This window comes from Nematolebias whitei, chromosome 15 (assembly GCF_014905685.2).
Source record: "Nematolebias whitei isolate Nwh7 chromosome 15, NemWhi1, whole genome shotgun sequence".
NCBI lineage: Eukaryota > Metazoa > Chordata > Actinopteri > Cyprinodontiformes > Rivulidae > Nematolebias > Nematolebias whitei.
In genome coordinates, this window is record NC_056512.1 from 28,602,624 (window position 1) to 28,620,233 (window position 17,610).

The window sequence follows — 17,610 nt, forward strand, 5'->3', positions numbered from 1 at the left end:
GCACCTTCCTCTTTATGATGTGCCAAATGTTCTCTATAGGTGAAAGATCTGGACTGCAGGCTGGCCATTTCAGTACCCGGATCCTTCTCCTACGTAGCCATGATGTTGTGATTGCTGCAGAATGTGGTCTGGCATTATCGTGTTGAAATTGTGCAGGGTCTTCCCTGAAAGAGATGACGTCTAGATGGGAGCATATGTTGTTCTAGAACCTGAATATAGTTCTCTGCATTAATGGTGCCTTTCTAGACATGCAAGCTGCCCATGCCACAAGCGCTCATGCAACCCCATACCATCAGTGATGCAGGCTTCTGAACGGAGCATTGTTAAGTTAAAATAAAGACTTATTTAATTTTGTGCAACTGAAAGGGTCCACACCCTCCAGCGTATGTACATTGGGTAAGGGTGGTGATGTATCATATTCATCTGGAAAAATTAAGATATACCCTGAAGGGGTCTGTCAAAAGATTTTGGGACACGTGGCAGCCTTTTGTATTGTATGTGGAAAGTGTGCCTGTTTAATTTGTTTGTGTATGTTTGACTGATCCAGTGTGGGAGAGAAGGGCTGGGCAATTGTTCTATGTTCTTTGTTGTTTTATGTATAAAAATGAAAAAAAAAAAAAAATCAGTAAAAAACACTTTGTTAAAAATAAAAAAGACTTTCTTGTAGGTTTATATCTTTTCAGCATCAAATCCAAAGTGAGGCTTATCTCATCTGTTCCCAGTGACAGATCACCTTTAGGCTCTAAAATCCTGAACTGTATGTCCATAGTAGTAATGAGGACTGTAACTGTTCGTACTGTATGTGGATCAGCAATCACTTCAAGATGTCGGATCAAGACAGTGATTATATACAGTATGTTCACGTGTCCAGGTCCAGGATTCTCCTTGAACTTGTCTTTAATTCAATTTGTGCACTAACATTAACACTCCTGGGTGTTTGAGTGTGGTCTATAGTCTTTGAGAACTCTTCATATTTCATGTAACTTAGACGTCCACATGGGAATAAACATGGCATAGACCTGGCTAATCATTAGTAGTGAAAATGTACAGCAATAAATGTGCATAAAATATCTATCACATCTACCAGTAATTAACTCAACATAAAGTATTCTTCGCACAACAACATATAGAAGTGTTCTGATGCATGTTCAATAATCCAGGTAGAGAAATTTACCAAACGTCTTTTGGATAAAAGATGAAACGTTTCAACAAAGAAGAATCTGTCCAGATGAGCTGACTTACTGTACTTTCCGCCGTACACATCGCTCCGCCATATTTATTTATTAACCTTTATTTAACCAGGCAAATCCCATTGAGATCACAGATGTCTTTTGCAAGGGAGGCCTGAAGGAAGCCTAACTTGCATGTTTTTTGGTCTGTGGGAGGAAACCGGAGTACCCGGAGAAAACCCACGCATGCACAGAGAGAACATGCAAACTTCACACAGAAAGACCCCAGGTTCTACTGGGGATTGAAGCCAGGATCTTCTTGCTATGAGGCAGCAGTGCTAACCACTGAGCCATCGTGCATCAGTCCAAAAATGTTTAATAAAGTGGGGAAAAAAACATATATAAGTCGCTTTGCCGTATAAGTCGCATCTATTACGTGTCACCGCTTACAACCCGGAAAAGTGGGTCAGTGTTGTGCCAAAAATTGATTGTCTGCCAAATGACGGCTGTGGGAGCGTGCATGGGAGGACTTTAACAAGAATTTAACAAGATTAACACTTAAAAACAATTATATGTTTGCTCAACATTATAGCAAAGGTGTGTCTCAATTGAATTTTTTCTTAATAAATGCACATTAATGGTTAAATCAGCTGAATTTCACCTGGGCAGTGCGGCAAAATGAAGCTGATTTCATGTTTGCTCCAGGAGTTCCAGAGTGAGACGAAGGTTGCTTTCTTTGGCAAGCCAAGTGTCTCATAAATAGCCACTTTTACTTATTAATGAAACAGTTGGCTTGCCAAATAACTTGAGGGCCCTCTAGTGGCTGCAAATGGTAGTGTTCAATATTTTCCATGTCAGAATGAATGAAATCGTCAGATCTCAGCCAAAAATTGGTTTATAAATATGGGGAAATATGGTATATTAGTCGCTTCAGTGTATAAGTTGCAGGACGTGCAAATTTATGCAAAAATGTGCAACTTATATGGCGAAAAAATGGTAATCTTGTTAAAGCACATAGAATCATTTCAACAGGAAAATATGAGCCACAGACAGGCACTGCAGGCCTATAGACCTTATATAGAAGCTTCTCCAAATACGTCTGGAATGATCATTGTACTGAACAAACTTAATGAAATTTAGTTGGAGTTTATACAAAACAAGGATAGAGCGCACGTAATGTTACTCACTTTCAGTGGGCACACTGTTAATGAGATTGATTAATGAAGTTTGTTTCATGCCAATACCTCTCTGAACTCATCGTGCAGGATCATTCCGTATTGCTGGATTAGTGGCAGAGCCAAGAACTACAAAAACAATTCTACCGACATACTTAACCAGAGGTCTGAAAACAGACTAATAACAGTCTTTTGTACAGCAGTCACACATCAGCTGCAGCTGCAGGCACTGTCAGAGCGTCAAGCATCCACGTCTGCCTCCATTTTTACAAGCATCTCATCAACATGTTTTGTTTTCCAGTTGCAGACCATTTGGTTCTTGTTTACTGACTCATCAGCTGCAATGCAACTTTAAATATGTTGAAGTTAATTGATTCATTTTGCTAGTTGGTGCAGTTGCAACAACTCTTCATGGTTTCCAGATCTGCTTGTTTTCCCACTCTTTGAGCAACGTTGCGTGCAGCCATCTGCAGAACAAAAACACAGTTTATGGACATAGACAGGAGGTCTGAGACACTGTAAACATCTTCATTCAGTGAAGCCTTTTAAAAGCATGCATGTATGGAAAAATTCATGAAGTCATAGAGCTCGTGTGTCGATAAAATGTTGAAACCTGTGTTTAATGCATGGAGGACGTGTTTCTGTACATTCACATGTTGGTTTAGTCTAGTTCTAGAAAGTTTTCGGGTCACGCCTTCTCTTTCTAAAACCAGCTGCCGACAGATGGGACCAGCTGCACTGGTTTCCCTGCTGTCTCCATGGTAACCATTTGTCACCACGACGTCAGCGACTGTCCCACATGCTGTTGTTTGTTTACTTCATGCAACATGCTCAGTGTTTCCGTTCAGATATCCAAATTTAATTAATGCATTCAGTTTAACCTGCATAAAAATGTGAATAGCCTAAGAACTGATTATTTGAGGCCAACTTTATGTTAATATACACATTAAATATTTGCTTTAAAGGACTATCTTGTCCCTGGATAACCAAAGCAGGAGCTGGGTCCGCATTCTTGTCCACAGAGTCGAGCTCGTCCTCGGTGCAGGTTGAATGCTGCCAGGGCTGGCCTTTGTCTCTGATCCTGTTTGTGGTGCTCATGGACAGGATCTAGGGTGCAGTTGTAGAGAGGAGGGTGTCTGTTTGGGAACCTTCAAGTCTCTTTGCATTTTGAGGATGATGTGTGTCATTGTGTCATTATGTCTTTTGTCATTTAGTTTTCGGTGATTGTGTTTTACTTGTGTTTCCAGCTTCCCCAGTGTTTTTCCCCTCATAATTCTGCTCCTGTCCCTCCCACGCTCACCTGATCCTCATTGTCTTTGCCCAGGTGTTTGTCATTATCTGTCAGTATCTGCTAGTATCTTTGTAAATGCAATGTCATGTTGTTTGTCCCTCGTCTGCGCATTGTGCTTTTCAGCTCCTTTCAAGTTTGTTCTTTCAAGCCTCTCTTGAGTTTTCATTTTGTGAGTATTTTGGGCTGACTTGTGATAATAATAATAAATTAATTCTTAAATTAATTGTGAGTTTTTGTTTTTGCATTTGGGTTCAATATCCTCACCAAACATGATAGATGTGGTTTTGTTGGCGTCTTCGGGCCATGACCTTCCGTGTGCACTGGTGGTGCCAAGTATGCAGCAGCTGGATGAGAGTCAGCTCCTCCAACTCACTGAGGCTTTGTCCTCAGTAATGAGGGTGTTGCTTCAGTCAGTCGTGGTGAAGAAAGAGCTGAGTCGAAAGGCAAATTTCTGTATTTACTGCTCTGTACACAACCCTCATCTGCGGTCATGAGGTTTGGATCATGACTGAAAGAACAAGATCCTGGATACAAGCAACTAAAATGAGCTTCCTTTGGGTGGCCAGGCTCAACCTTAGAGATAGGATGAATCAGCGTCATGTGGGGGAGCTCAGAGTAGAGTCGCTGCTCCTCTGCATCAAAAGGAGTCAGTTTAGGTGGTTTGGTCATCTGGTTAGGATACCTCTTGGATTCCTCCCTTTGGAGGTTTTCTGGACGCATCCCATGAGGTAGAAGCCCCGGGGCACAACCAGCACTCACTGGAGGGATTATATTTCTTCTCTGAGCTGGAGAGTGTTGCCTGAAAGAGGAATGTCTTGGTTTCTCTCCTGGACCTGCTGCCTCTGCGACTCATCTACAGATAAGCAGCAGAGGACAGAGATGGAGACATTCAATATTTTGCTTTTGAGAATATATAACCTGTATAAAGTAGGTTTGCCTGCTTCAGTGTTTAAAAAGCACTTATTATTATTATTATCACTCAGTGATTGCACATGTGCTGGTGAACCATGTAACAGCCTGTCATTCAGCTCTTATTGGTCAACACATTAGTCCACAATTACAGTCACTCAGTCTTTTTATGAGTCGTGACAAATTTATCCATCCATCCATTATTTTTACCTGCTTCTTTCTTTTCGGGCTGTCAACTTTAAATGGGACTTCATAATTTTCTTTCCATTACTAAATATCATGTAGTTTGTTTTTTCCAAATTTAATGATAGCTTATTAAGTTGGAACCAAGTTCGTATTTTTACGAATTCTGCCTGTATCATCTCTAACATCCGTTCAATATCTTCATCAGAAGAAAAAAAAAGTGGTATCATCTGCAAATAACACACTTCAAAAGTCCTGACACATCAACCAGATCATTCACATACAAAATAAACAACTTTGTTCCCAACACAGAACCCTGAGGAACTCCACATTAACGCATCATTCTGATCTTACATCGTTTACCTGTACAAATTGTCTCCTATTTTTCAAATAACTGGACACCCACTGTAGTGCTAATCCTCTTTTGCCATATTTATTCAGTTTTTCAAGGAGAATGGTGTCAATAATGTCGAAGGCCTTTTTTAAATCAACAAAAACACTAACACAATACTGTTTTTGATCAACAGCAGTTGTTATCTTAACCATTCACTCTCTCACACACTTAGGTACAATTTAGAGATACAGTCAGCCTCACATGCAAGTTTTCAGTGTGTGGGAAAAAATACACCAAAGAACAAAGTACCCGGAGAAAATCCATGTGTGCACAGGGAGAACATACTGTATGATGATGCAATAGATGCAATCCTGTAACCTTCTCACTGAGAGGAAGCAGCTCTACCAACTGAGCCACCATGCTGCCCAGCATGATACAAGGCAAATGTCTCTGAGGCAGATAAGTAGCAGAAGACAAGCTGGAATAACACATGAGGTGGTGACATATCAAACCACAGGTGGAGCTTTAGGCTTGGGGAACTTGTAGACCTTTTACATGCAAGAGAAAGTCAAAGTTGATATAGCACGTTGTTTTTAGAACATGCAAAAAATGACTCGTTTATAATCACAAACTGGATGTAGAAAAGACTGGAGCAGCCATAATTTGCTCTCTAAATAATTTAATGTGTCTAAAGGAAGTTGTAAATAAAAACAAGATTAAAATCAAATCTAATTTACTGTGACATTTGGAGTACTTTTATGGCGGCTCTAAAAAATTACTTGAACAGTTTAGTTATTAACATCTAGTTGTTGAGAATACAGTTTGATTTATTCACAGTTTACTGCTGCAGATGTCAGTACTTCTGGTTGTTTTTGGCTGTTTTCTGCTGGCGTTAGCAGCTGTAGAGTTTTTACTTGGATATAGTCTGCCGCTGAAGACAAAAACCTATAATGCCTGCCTGTATCTGCATGTGTGCATGTGTGTACAAAACACATTAGCTGTTTTCAGCTGTTTTCAGTGCTTTTCTGACCATTTCTACATAAAATCTTGAGCTAAAAAAGAACAGGCTGTCACTGTTCTAGACTTTGACAAAGAATAAGGTTTTAGGCCATGGAAAACATAAATAATAGATATATTTTCATAAACGGTTAGATGGAAATTTCTTTTAAAGTGCTCCAGATGATGTTTCATGATTGGTCATCCTGCCGTCTGTTTTCAGATTATTGTCTCTTTTCATTGCTCCCATTGGCTCGTGTCAGACTTTGCTCCATCAGTTTCAGCAAAGCAAATTTTTGACTGATTTATTATAACGATTTTTTTTTTTTACTCTTAATAAGAGCATTGTTTTAGCAAAATGCCTCACGTGGTCACAAACTCATCTGATATCAAGCTGCCAGTCAAAATCAAGATCAAGTAAAACCACACACCCAAACAAACTTCATGGCATCGTGAGTCGACAACGAGCCAGCGATCCTTGGCTGTGAAAGGGTTAACAGCGGTCACGATTAATCCGTCACTGAAGGCCAGCGCTCAATTATTCAACAAGCTGCGATCTGGTTTCATCACCTGTCGCCGTTACAGCCAGCAGCCTCTTTCAGGAAGGGGAATAAACACAATGTGTGTCAGCAGGTCTGAGCACAAGGTAAACATGTGGAGCTGGTGCAGCTTCAATTCCAGTTATTCATCAATCAAAACCAAAAACTGGTCCCACAGAGCTGCACTGGTACAGCTGTGGACATGTGCAGTCAGAGACCAGAGTCACAGCCAGAACTTTAAAAATTAAAAGTTTAATATCCTTAAATGGCTTCATGTCCACCTTTCAGACTTTTAGACTAATGTCATCTTGGGCTGAGCTTGGAGTGTGAGTTGTGAATGACTGTCAGCTACCACCACACTGTTTTAGCTCAGGACCTCTAAAAATCACTAAATTGTTGTCGTTTTTTTGTGACTGAGAATCTGTGATGATCATCTTGGATTGGGTTGACCCCAAAAGCTAGTCAGTTGTAGACGTACACCCATTGATTATTTAAAAAAAAAAGAAAAGTTAATTCAAATCCATTCGGTTGTTCATGAAACGAGAAATTTTGACGCACAGATCAGTTAGTGCTCAGAGTACAAGTTGGGGGTCACCCTCAACTACTACCACACCACATTTTGGCTTAATATCAGTAACACTGACTTAGTCATAGCCCAGGGGTCTGTAACATTTATGATCAAAAGAGCCATTTCTGCCCTTTCATTCACTAAATTAAACGTGTCCAGAGCCACAAAAGCAATTGGCATTATCAACTGGGCCACTTTAAGTTTGTTAGAGGGGGCTTTTCGGGCCAGTAGGCATGAAATTATAAAACTAAAAACATCCATGTGGGGCGGCTGTGGCTGAGTGGTTAGAGCAGTCGTCCTCCAATGCGAGAGTTGGGGGGTTCGAATCCACCAGCAGTCACATGCTGAAGTGTCTCTGGGCAAGACACTGAATCCCTCGTTGCCTCTGATGTGTGTCCCATCAGTGTATGAATGTGATCTAAAGCACTGATTAGTCTCTTTAGAATGATTTGTTCAATTAGCTTTGTAGAGATGTAGTAGAGTGCTGTGTGAATGGGTAAATGAGGCACAGATTGTAGCGTGAAGAGCTTTGAGTATCTTGAAATAAGATAGAAAGGCGCTATATAAGTACAGTCCATTTACCAATGATTGTAAACATTTATTGATATTTTTACATTTTGAGACAAAAGAAAACACTTGATTCCATCCATCCATTCATCCATCCTTTCATCCATTATCTTTTATCCACTTCTTCCTTTTTGGGTCACGGGGTCACTGGTGCCCATATATACAAAGTATCAGTCACTGTGCGAGAGGCAGGGGAAGCCCTGGACAGGTCTCCAGTCCATCACAGAAGACTGAATTTTTGTAAAGATATATATTTACATATATATATATATATATGTGTGTGTGTATGTATATAATTTTTGCCAATTTTTTTTTACTAAAACATTGAACTGTGCAGACATACAAGTATGTGATTTTTTTTTGTGGAAATATTGAGATTGAGTCTCCAGACTCTTACCTTGAAGAAATAAAGTATAACGTGAGTATAATTTACTATTTATTAGTACTAGTATCCACATATTTGCAAAGGAAATGACAGGAAAAGAGCTAAAACTAGTCATTTTTGTTGTGGGTATGACATCCTATAAAATTCAGTTTTGGTCAAAGCTTGAAAGAGCCGCTGCGGAGGGACCAAAGAGCCACATGTGGCTCTAGAGCCGCAGGTTGCAGACCCCTGTTCTAGCCATTTTGGTGTTTGCTAAGATTGCTTTGCTGTGGCGACCATTCATGAATCAAGTTTTAATGAAGACATCAACCCAGCAATTACTTTCCAAAAATTTTGTGTAAAATTTGTGTTGTGATTGGTGAGATGTTTTTCTAAAGGTACAGATGAATAAACATACAAACTGACACGGGCAAAAACATTTTTGCTCAACCTTCGCCTTTGGCAGTTAAAAACGTCAGCTACTGCGGAAAAAGTGAGTCTGTCTGTGAGTTGAAGGTTGGGTTTATTTAGTCAAAAGCTTCATCTTTGACATTTTTCTCATGTGTATGTGTGTGTGTGTGTGTGTGTGTGTGTACATGTACTTACTGAGAGAGACCCAAACAAAAGCTGATTGTTGCAGCCGATTGTGGAATTTGCGGTGGTTCCCTCGACCGCACATCCTCTCAGTGGGCCCAGACGGGACTCTGGGGTCAGAACATTCATGTGTGTATTGTTGGAAATAAAACATGTATGTTTTGTGGTGGGTGTCAGATATTCCATATAGTTTCAGTGATTTATCACTAGATGTTCCGTACGAGCACGTTTTGAGTTGTGCTGCAGCCGGCTGTGTGTTTTTCCAGCGGTTCCTGCTGCATCTCCTCCCATGTGGGGAATGTTTTCTTGTTTTTTAAAGTACACTGTTGAAAACTAAGAGCCTTCCTGGAAACAAGCGAGTTTGCTGACAATAAGGGAAAAATTCAAGTTATTTCTTTATCCTCAAGTCAAAATATTTCTCCCCGAAAAACAAGTTTTCATCCCCCGCAGTTCAAACAAACACAGTGGTCGCATTGAATTTCATTTCCTTTTGTTTTGTTGCACTCCTTCAGGCCCTGAATGCCTCTTCGGTTGACACTTTCAGATCATCGGACTTTTATCCATCAGCAGCATGTGTTTCAGCACAAACCCTGGACATCTGGAGCAAACCGGAATTCTTCCTTGGGCGAATTAGTTTCAAACTAAAATCATATTTTTGTTGAGAAATGACAGAGTTATAGCTGTTTTTGGTCAAAATCTTGCAAAACAGCGGCATGCGCAATCTCATGCAATACTGCAAGATGTCACCCTCAGAGTATGTGTTGTGAATGACTCTCAGCCATCACCAAGTTTTACCTCAACTTCTGTCTAATTGACTGACTTACAGCCATTTTATGATTTTCAAGGTTAGTTGGCTGTGGCAGCCATCTTCAATCAGGCTAATTAAAACTGACTGTGCGGTTCGTGAGATATTTTGCTAACAGAGACACGGGCAAAACGGTTATCCTCCACCTTGACCTTTTGGTGGTGGATGACAATAAGGAAGGTGTTTAAATGCACGATACGTCAAGCTCACACGGTTTAGAGGGTCGTTAGTGGGGTGCCGCTCAGCACTGAGAGGTTAAACTGGTAGGCACTGGCGTCTCCCCCAACATAATGACTCCCAGCTGGGCTCCTCTCAGTGTTTACTTTAGAGCTTCACTATGGACTCAGTTCCTCACCGACTGGTCTCAGTGGAAACTTCAGACGTCCTGATCTTTCTCTGCACTCCATCTCTTCTCTTCAACTCTCCCTGCATCTCATTTTCTCCAACCCTCCCACACACTCGCTCCGTCCTTGCCTGCTTCTTTCCTCCTCTCCCTTTTTCTGCATTTTCTTCCCTCGTTCACCCCAGGTCCCAGGGAAGTAATGAACTTCTGATTTCAAATTTGGGTTTTGAGAAAAGTATATATCAAGAATTACCCCAAACCAAGCGCTTCTTCAGGATGTGCAGGGAGCCATGGGAGATGTGTACATCTGAATGTTTCTGTTGTCAACCGTCATTTCAGAGCAAGCTGCCCAGATCGCTGCTACCCTAAATTGTCAGACACTTGAAACAAAATGATATGTTTCAGTTTGTGTTCTTGTATTTAGTATTTCTTCAGCCAAACACTTTATTAGTTGGATCGGCTCAGTTTAAAGCTTACTGAGTAGATCAAATCAGCAGCCGTCATCTCTTGTTATAACATGCACCTTTGTGTCTTTGTCTTTGTGTCTCACCTTGCTCACACGCTGCGGGTGTATTTTTAGTCTGCACAAGCTGGACTCATGTATACAGTATAGTTACATAACAAGATCTGGGATGTGTTCTGAGTTTATGAGGATGTCGTATTCATGTGAGCTCCTGCAGGTCACCCGTTCTGTTTAGTGTCAGTATCAGCTGAGGATGCAGAGCTGGACACGAAACCTTCATCCAACCCTCAGTTGAGTTCTTTCGCGGGTGTGTGTAGGTGGTAAATGAGTGTGATCACGATGTCGAGCTCAAGGCACAATTAGACAGCTTCTATAAATGTCTGCAGCCAAGCTGGTGGAGCTGTCGGAAACACAGTATGTTGCGAAAGGAGCGTTTCACACTAAACCAAAACGCTGTTTATGAAGTGCGGCATCTCGTGTCAAGTGATGTACAGCACGGAATAAAACAGGGAGAAATGTGGACTGCACAGGATCGTCTGAATGTGATTAGACAAAACTATTCTTCATGACCTAAATATAATTTGATCAAATGATATTCTTCCTACAGCATACTGAAGTGAGGTGATGCACTCTAGCTGCTTTTGTGTCAAATGTTCGTGGGCTGGCTCATTAAAGTGAGTCTATCAAGTTTTCAATCATCACCTTTTAACACTTAGCTGTCCACATGGAAGTACCGTTTTTCTAAAATGATCTTTTGTCAAAATATAGCACAGCACTGGTTCAAGAGATCTCTGTATGGCCTGTGTGTGGCGCTGCCATTAAAATGCACCCAAAACAGGAAACAAGGCGTGCAGTTTGCACAGAAGGCTTACAGGCTGGGTGTGAAACGTAAACACACGAAGAGTCATAGGTTAGATTGGAGGTGGGGTGGTGACATCATCATTTTCATAAGGTTTGTATTCTGTCTATATCTACACATAAAAGTTAGGGTGGCATTTCAAGATTTTTATCTTTTTTTCATCCTGAAACTCGTTTTCAAGCAAAAGTTTTTGGGTTCCTTAGATGTTTCCACGTGGATGCAAGGCTAAAGCTTTACAAAACTGTTCCCATGTGGACAGCCTCTAATGGGCCAAATAATAAGCTGTTTTATATCCATTATAATCCAGCTCAAAATGCACATTTCTCTAAAGAAATGTTTTTTTGTTTTATGATTGTGTTTTTTGCTGCGATCGCTCACTACCTGCTTAGTCCTGCACTTGAGTCGTTCTCCTCTGAACCTCGAGCCATGATGCAGTGGTGTGTGCTCAACACCTTAATGCAACACACACAACTCTATCAGTTTCACTTTAATTCAAATATTAATGCCGCTGCAGAGTGCATGTGTTTGAAATACTGCTGCGATTCGACACGATAAGGGTTTTATTGCTCGTGATCTACAGAACGGTCCTTCGTGGAGCTCTGTTGATTCAGCTGATGAAAGGAGAATTCAAAGCACATACAGGTTTTGGTGAATATTTTTGTCTGACACTGTGTATTGTGTAGCAGACTGAGAGAAGCTCTTTCTGCAGCTCATAACTGTAGCCATGCTTTGGCTGATGAGTGTGTGAAGCTTCTGAGCTCCTGAACTCCTGTTGGTTATTAAAAAAAAAAATAGGATTTCTGCTTTGCCATCTAAAAAGTTACCAACACACTTGTTTTGTTTTCTTCTAGGAGGCCGTAACACCGGAGGAAGATCCCGCTCAGCCCCAGTCCAGTCCTCAGATCGACCCGTCTGAGCTCGTCCCGCGTCTGTGCCACCTGGTGCGGTCCAAGATGGGCTACGGATTCAACCTCCACAGTGACCGGTCGCGGCCCGGTCAGTACATCCGCTCCCTAGACCAGGGATCGCCTGCAGAAAGTGCTGGACTCCGACCCCAGGATCGACTCATCGAGGTAGGAAGGAAGAGTTTAAACGTGTTCAGAACTCAAAATGTAACTCAGCAATCTGGGGGTTGTGGTGCACAACCAATAAAGGGAAAGTTGGGTTGATAAGCTGAAAGAAAAATGTCAAAATGTAACGAGACATTCAGTGAGTCAGTGCACGACTCGGCTGACACAGCAGACGGAAAAAAACGATTATTTATAAATGACACTGGGATTGTCTGGTTTGTGTCAGAGACGAGGATAATTGACACCATGTGAGAAAGTTCCCACAAGAAAAGTGCTTTAACCCCTCACCTTATGCATGGTTCCTTTGTTTTGTTGATTTTTTTATTTTTTGGTGTCCTTGTACTGTGGGCTGTTTTCTTTTTTGTAGTTTTGCACATGTGGCATAATTTCCACACAGCTTTCCATTTCATCTCCTGTGGATAAATAAGGTTTGATTGGAACTCTGGCACACAGCACCGTCCACGCATTTCCAAGTAAAAGGCTCTTTCCAAAACTGGAAATTTATTTGCACGGTGATTGCAAAAGAAACAGCTCTGCTTGGTTGTGCTTTCCTTAAATTTTAATTAGTTGCTATATTAAAATAAAGACAATAAGACAGCTTGGACTTGATGCTACAAAACATTAGCCAAGTTTTACTACAGTTTATTTGTCTCGCATCTAATGAGACACAGATGTGATCCCGTCTCCCGATTATCACAGCTGTGATTTAAAAGGCAGCTGTCGTCATGCACGTGTCTGAAGATGAGGCCGAAGGCGGAGGGGAGTTTGTTTACACACCTTACAAGAAAAACAAATGATGCATATAAAACATTTTATAAAATAGAGGAAAGATGTAAGAATACAAAGAAACAGTCTCGTGTCTTAAGGTTGTCTTGTAGATGTTATTGAAGTCTTCAACAAGCTGGAAGTTTTCTGCTCTAAATAATTTATATCCATCCTTTTCATAAACAGTTTTTTTATGATTCTGAGGGTAAACACAAAGCAGTCACACGTCTTTCCCAGGATCTTTGGCTTCCCCGGCTGAATGTCAGGGTCCGGGCAGAGTCTGATTACCATTTCAGTCAAGATCAGTTTCAGTTCAAAAGCTGCAAATGCATATATCCTAATCATTTTGTATGGCAGCTAATTTTAACATGCTTTCTTTACTCTAATGGACCTTCACTGACACGGTTACTGAAAATGTTGCAAATGTTTTATAATGAAAGAAAAAATCAAGAGTGTTTTCTATCAGTGCCACCAGTAAATAAATGACGTCCATTCATAACCATGCTTTAATAAATTTAGGGTACGTTGCTCAGTTTTATAGTCTGTTTAAGGCAAAATATTAATGACATTAAAGTGGCTTAGTATTAGAGGGAACGACGGCTCGGAGCTTTACTGGAGAGAATCTGTGGGAACATCCTGTTAAAGGTCACCGCAGCAGGCGTCTATCACTTTCCTGATATGTTTCCATTTAGAAATAAAGTGAACACGTCCAATCTTTCCATTTTGTCCACTTGTTTCAAATTCAGTTCAATTCAGAAATACTTTGTTTATCTCCAGGGGAAATTAAATGTTGTTGTAGCACATCATCATGGTTTCATTAAAGAGTTGTTCTAGATGCTGATGGCTGTGGGCAGGAAGGATCTCTTGTAGCGGTCCATCTTAGAGCAGATCTGAAGAAACTGGTTGCTGATGTTGATCTGTCTACTTGGTCTTGGTGGGTTTCTCAGCCTTCCAGGACAGCAGGACCACCTGAATCTTGGGCTGAACTCCTCCCTGAGCTGAGCGATGACCACTCCTCCCAGGAGCTTGTTGAGATTCTTGTCATTGTGGACAGCCAGCTACATGTGTCAGGGGATGATCCTGGTCTTCTTGTAGTCACGAGCTGTGTTTCCCACCAGCTCCAGGATCTCGGCGGTCAGGTACTCAAGCACCTCCGCCAGGTAGACGGGGATGCATCCACGGCACCTCCTTTTTTAAACTCATTTGTGATTTGGGGCTGTAGCTGAGGTATTATTTGAGCTTTTGAGATGTTAATCGGTTGCTCCCAATTGTAAAAAAACACCTTGTTGTCATGGTTACGCATCATAACAAATATCCAAAAGCAAAAAGGTTGTTTGTTGAGGTCTTTAGTTTTCTGAACTGAGCTATCTACAGATCCTCCTCAATCTTTGGTTTGTGAGGTGGTTCCCAGATGTTTTCCTTTAGCCTCCGAGTACATTCAAACAAAAAGTTGGGGTTCCAAGCATCATTTGACACCTTTTCTGCTCACATTACCATGATCTGACAAATAAAGTTGCAGGAGTTTTGCTTCTGACAGTCATCTGAAACTCTGCTACGTTTTTAAGTCAGTTTTACACAAATGTTTGAAATTTTCCTCCTAAAAACAAACAACTTTATCTGGAGCTTATTAGCTGCATTTGGACCGATCAATCTGAGGTCATGATGGTGTTGGTCGGGTGATGTGTTTGTGTGTGAGTGCATGCACCCTGATAATTACACTCGTCTCTAATCATAAAAGTGCTTATGTTGTCTGTCAGCAGCTTGTTAGGGAGGTGAGCAGCCATGAAGAGCTCTTTCTGCCCACGGCTCATTACGCTGGAGATGTATCAGCGAGTGTAGTAAGGCCAACGCGAGAGCTCAACTTTCTGCCCGCGTTCAGTGAACGCCTCACCGGTCTCTGCTGTAGCTTCACTCAAGAGTGAACTCTGAGAACTTTAACAAAATCACATAAATGAGCACCAGACACAAGAATCTAAATAAACACGTGTTTGCAGCTGTTAATAAGTCCTTCCACTTTGACAAAAACTCCAGATCCTTCAGAAGAAAAGCAACCCCACAGCATGATGCTGCCACAACCATGTTTTACTGTGAGAATGGTGTACTTATGGTCATTCTCGGGGCTTAATTTGAACCGGATCCTGCCGGAACGGGATCTGGTAACTCTTTTAATTTGACCGGGTGTGTTCCGGTAACTGTTTGCTTGGATCCAGTAACTCTCAGGCCTAATAATAAAGATATGAACAAATATGACTGCCTTGAACGAACAAAACTTATACTGGATATGTAAACTTTAAATAATTACATAAACACTCATTTTAAACACAACACCCACTTACGAGCACACGCGCTGCCCCTTCAAGTAGCATTTCCACGTCTACCCTTGAAAAAAATCTCCGCCCCTGAAAGAGTGGTGGGGGTGAGTACTGAGTACAACCAGGAAGTCGTACGCAGGCAGGCGCCTGGAGGTTTGACATGTGGAGTTGGACAACAACAAGCAGGGACAGTGTCTGTCTCGGGACCGTCAAGTAAAGGGGTGGATGCTTGACAGAAGGGGAGTGTTTACAAATGTAGGTAAACGTAGATGTTTAACAACCTGTTAAAATACTCCAAAATGCAGGAAATCGCAGCTACTTTATTCAAAATATTAGGGACAGCTTATATTTGATGCCGGACCGCCTGCTATTTGCATTCCGGCATCAGTCAGGTTACAAATTAAGTGGTTAAACAGTCTTGTTCCTGGACCAAACAGACCTGCTGGAATGTGGATCAAAAAGGTCCACTTTGGGTTAGTCAGGCAAAAACACAATTGACCACAGGGTTTTTGTTTGTTTGTTTGATGTAAGAAAAGGCTTTCATACCTCAGAGTCCAGACATATGAAGAACACATGAGAGTGTTGTCACATGTAGTACGATCAGTATTTTAAGAACCTCCTGCAGCTCCTTCAGTATTGTTGTAGGTTTCTTGGCAGCCTCCCCGACATGTTTCCATCTCGTCTTTTCATTAGTGTTGGAGGACGTTCTGCTTGTGGTAATGTCACTGTTGTTCCATATTTCTTCCACTTCTTAATGACTCTCCTCACTGTTTTCCACTGGAAATCTAATGCTTTTTTTTCTTGAACTCATCTCCTGATTGATATATTTTTAACAGTCTGTGAACCTTGGGTTTAGATATAGGATGTAACTACTGTAAGTGAATGTGAGGACAATCCTGATGAGACAGCTGAACTTTAGCTTATGTTGATCAGCCACTTTAAATGAGCTAGGTATGTTCCCAAGAAGAACAAAGGCTGTAATTAAACCAGACGATGCTTCAGCAAGTTATTAATTTAAGGATATGCAGACTTAAGCAGCCAACGTATTGCATCTTTGTAGTATTTTCTTTCTTTTTCTCAGCTACAATTTTTATACTTTTCATTATACCGGTAGTACAAGTTTAAGAAGTCCCAGTTAAGGTTATAATTTTAATGATTTTTCATGATTGTATCATGATTTCTTCCTCCCTGCATCATTGTAACATAAATCAGATCATGTTTTACATTACAATAACCTCTTATTTTACTAGGAGTGTGAAGATCCTGTATATTCATATTTACTCAAGAACTACACTCAAGTACAAAAACGGTACTTGTCTTTTGTTGTTACGCCACTTTTACTAACCGTTTCAGGGAGGAATATTGTATTAATAATTTAGGATATTTTTATTTTAGTTCCTTGTATATTTTTCTGATTAAATTAACTTAAGTAATACAGCTGTGCAGGGATTTAATTCATAACCCACTCCCTGCTCCATCCTCTGGGCTTTCATTGATCCTGATTAAATTGTTTCATCTGTATTAGTAAGAAGGATCCATCAGGTCCTGCTGTGATCAGCGGCGTGCAGTCCAGGTTTTATGACTGGGCACACCGACAACATGTCATGCACAACAATAAACTGCCCATTCGCAAGGTAGTGCCAAAAACACTGCGGGCTAAAAAAACAGAGAAAGAAAAACGATAAATGATTCTTGTTTTGGTAAAATACTCTCAGAGATTTGTTGTTTCCACAAGTGAGAAATGTATTCCTCAGGACAGAATAATTGAGTAAAAAAATTAGGCGACAAAACCCTCAAACTTCTTGTCTTGTCAACAGACAGCTCTCTACCAGGGCACCATCTCTGCCCATCAGGCTGCAGCATAAAACTGTAGAGCCATAAGTTCAACACTGACACTGAAACGATATAAACACCAGTTTATACTGCAGAAAAACCTGCTGAGGCTCTGACTTGTATCAGCATGTTCAATTATTTTTACCTAAGGGTAAAAATAATAAGGACTTTATTTTGAAGTTGAAAAGTAATCGTGTGTAAATGAGCAAATTATCCATCCATAAATTATCTTTTACCCGCTTCTTCCTTTTTGGGTCATGGGGGTCACTGGTGCCCATGTCCAGCCACCACTGTGTGAGAGGCGGGAGACACCTTGGACAGGTCGCAAGTCCATCACAGGGACATATAGAGACAAACAACCATTCACACCTGACAATTTTGCGTTACCAATCAGTCTAACATGTTTTTGAAAGAAAAGCTTTGCAGAGAGTGGTGAAGGCTGCACAGAAGTCTGTTGGACTCAGCCTCCCC

General features: G+C 41.0%; 1 protein-coding gene across 1 annotated transcript in view; it reads left to right on the plus strand.

Moving 5' to 3' along the window:
• The window catches only part of LOC119420948 (Na(+)/H(+) exchange regulatory cofactor NHE-RF2), a 37,613-nt gene that overhangs the window by 15,543 nt on the left and 4,460 nt on the right, over positions 1-17,610 (plus strand). Inside the window, exon 3 of the mRNA XM_037688330.1 lies at positions 12,011-12,232. Coding sequence (XP_037544258.1) covers positions 12,011-12,232 — 222 coding nt within the window. The remainder of the gene's footprint in view (positions 1-12,010; positions 12,233-17,610) is intronic.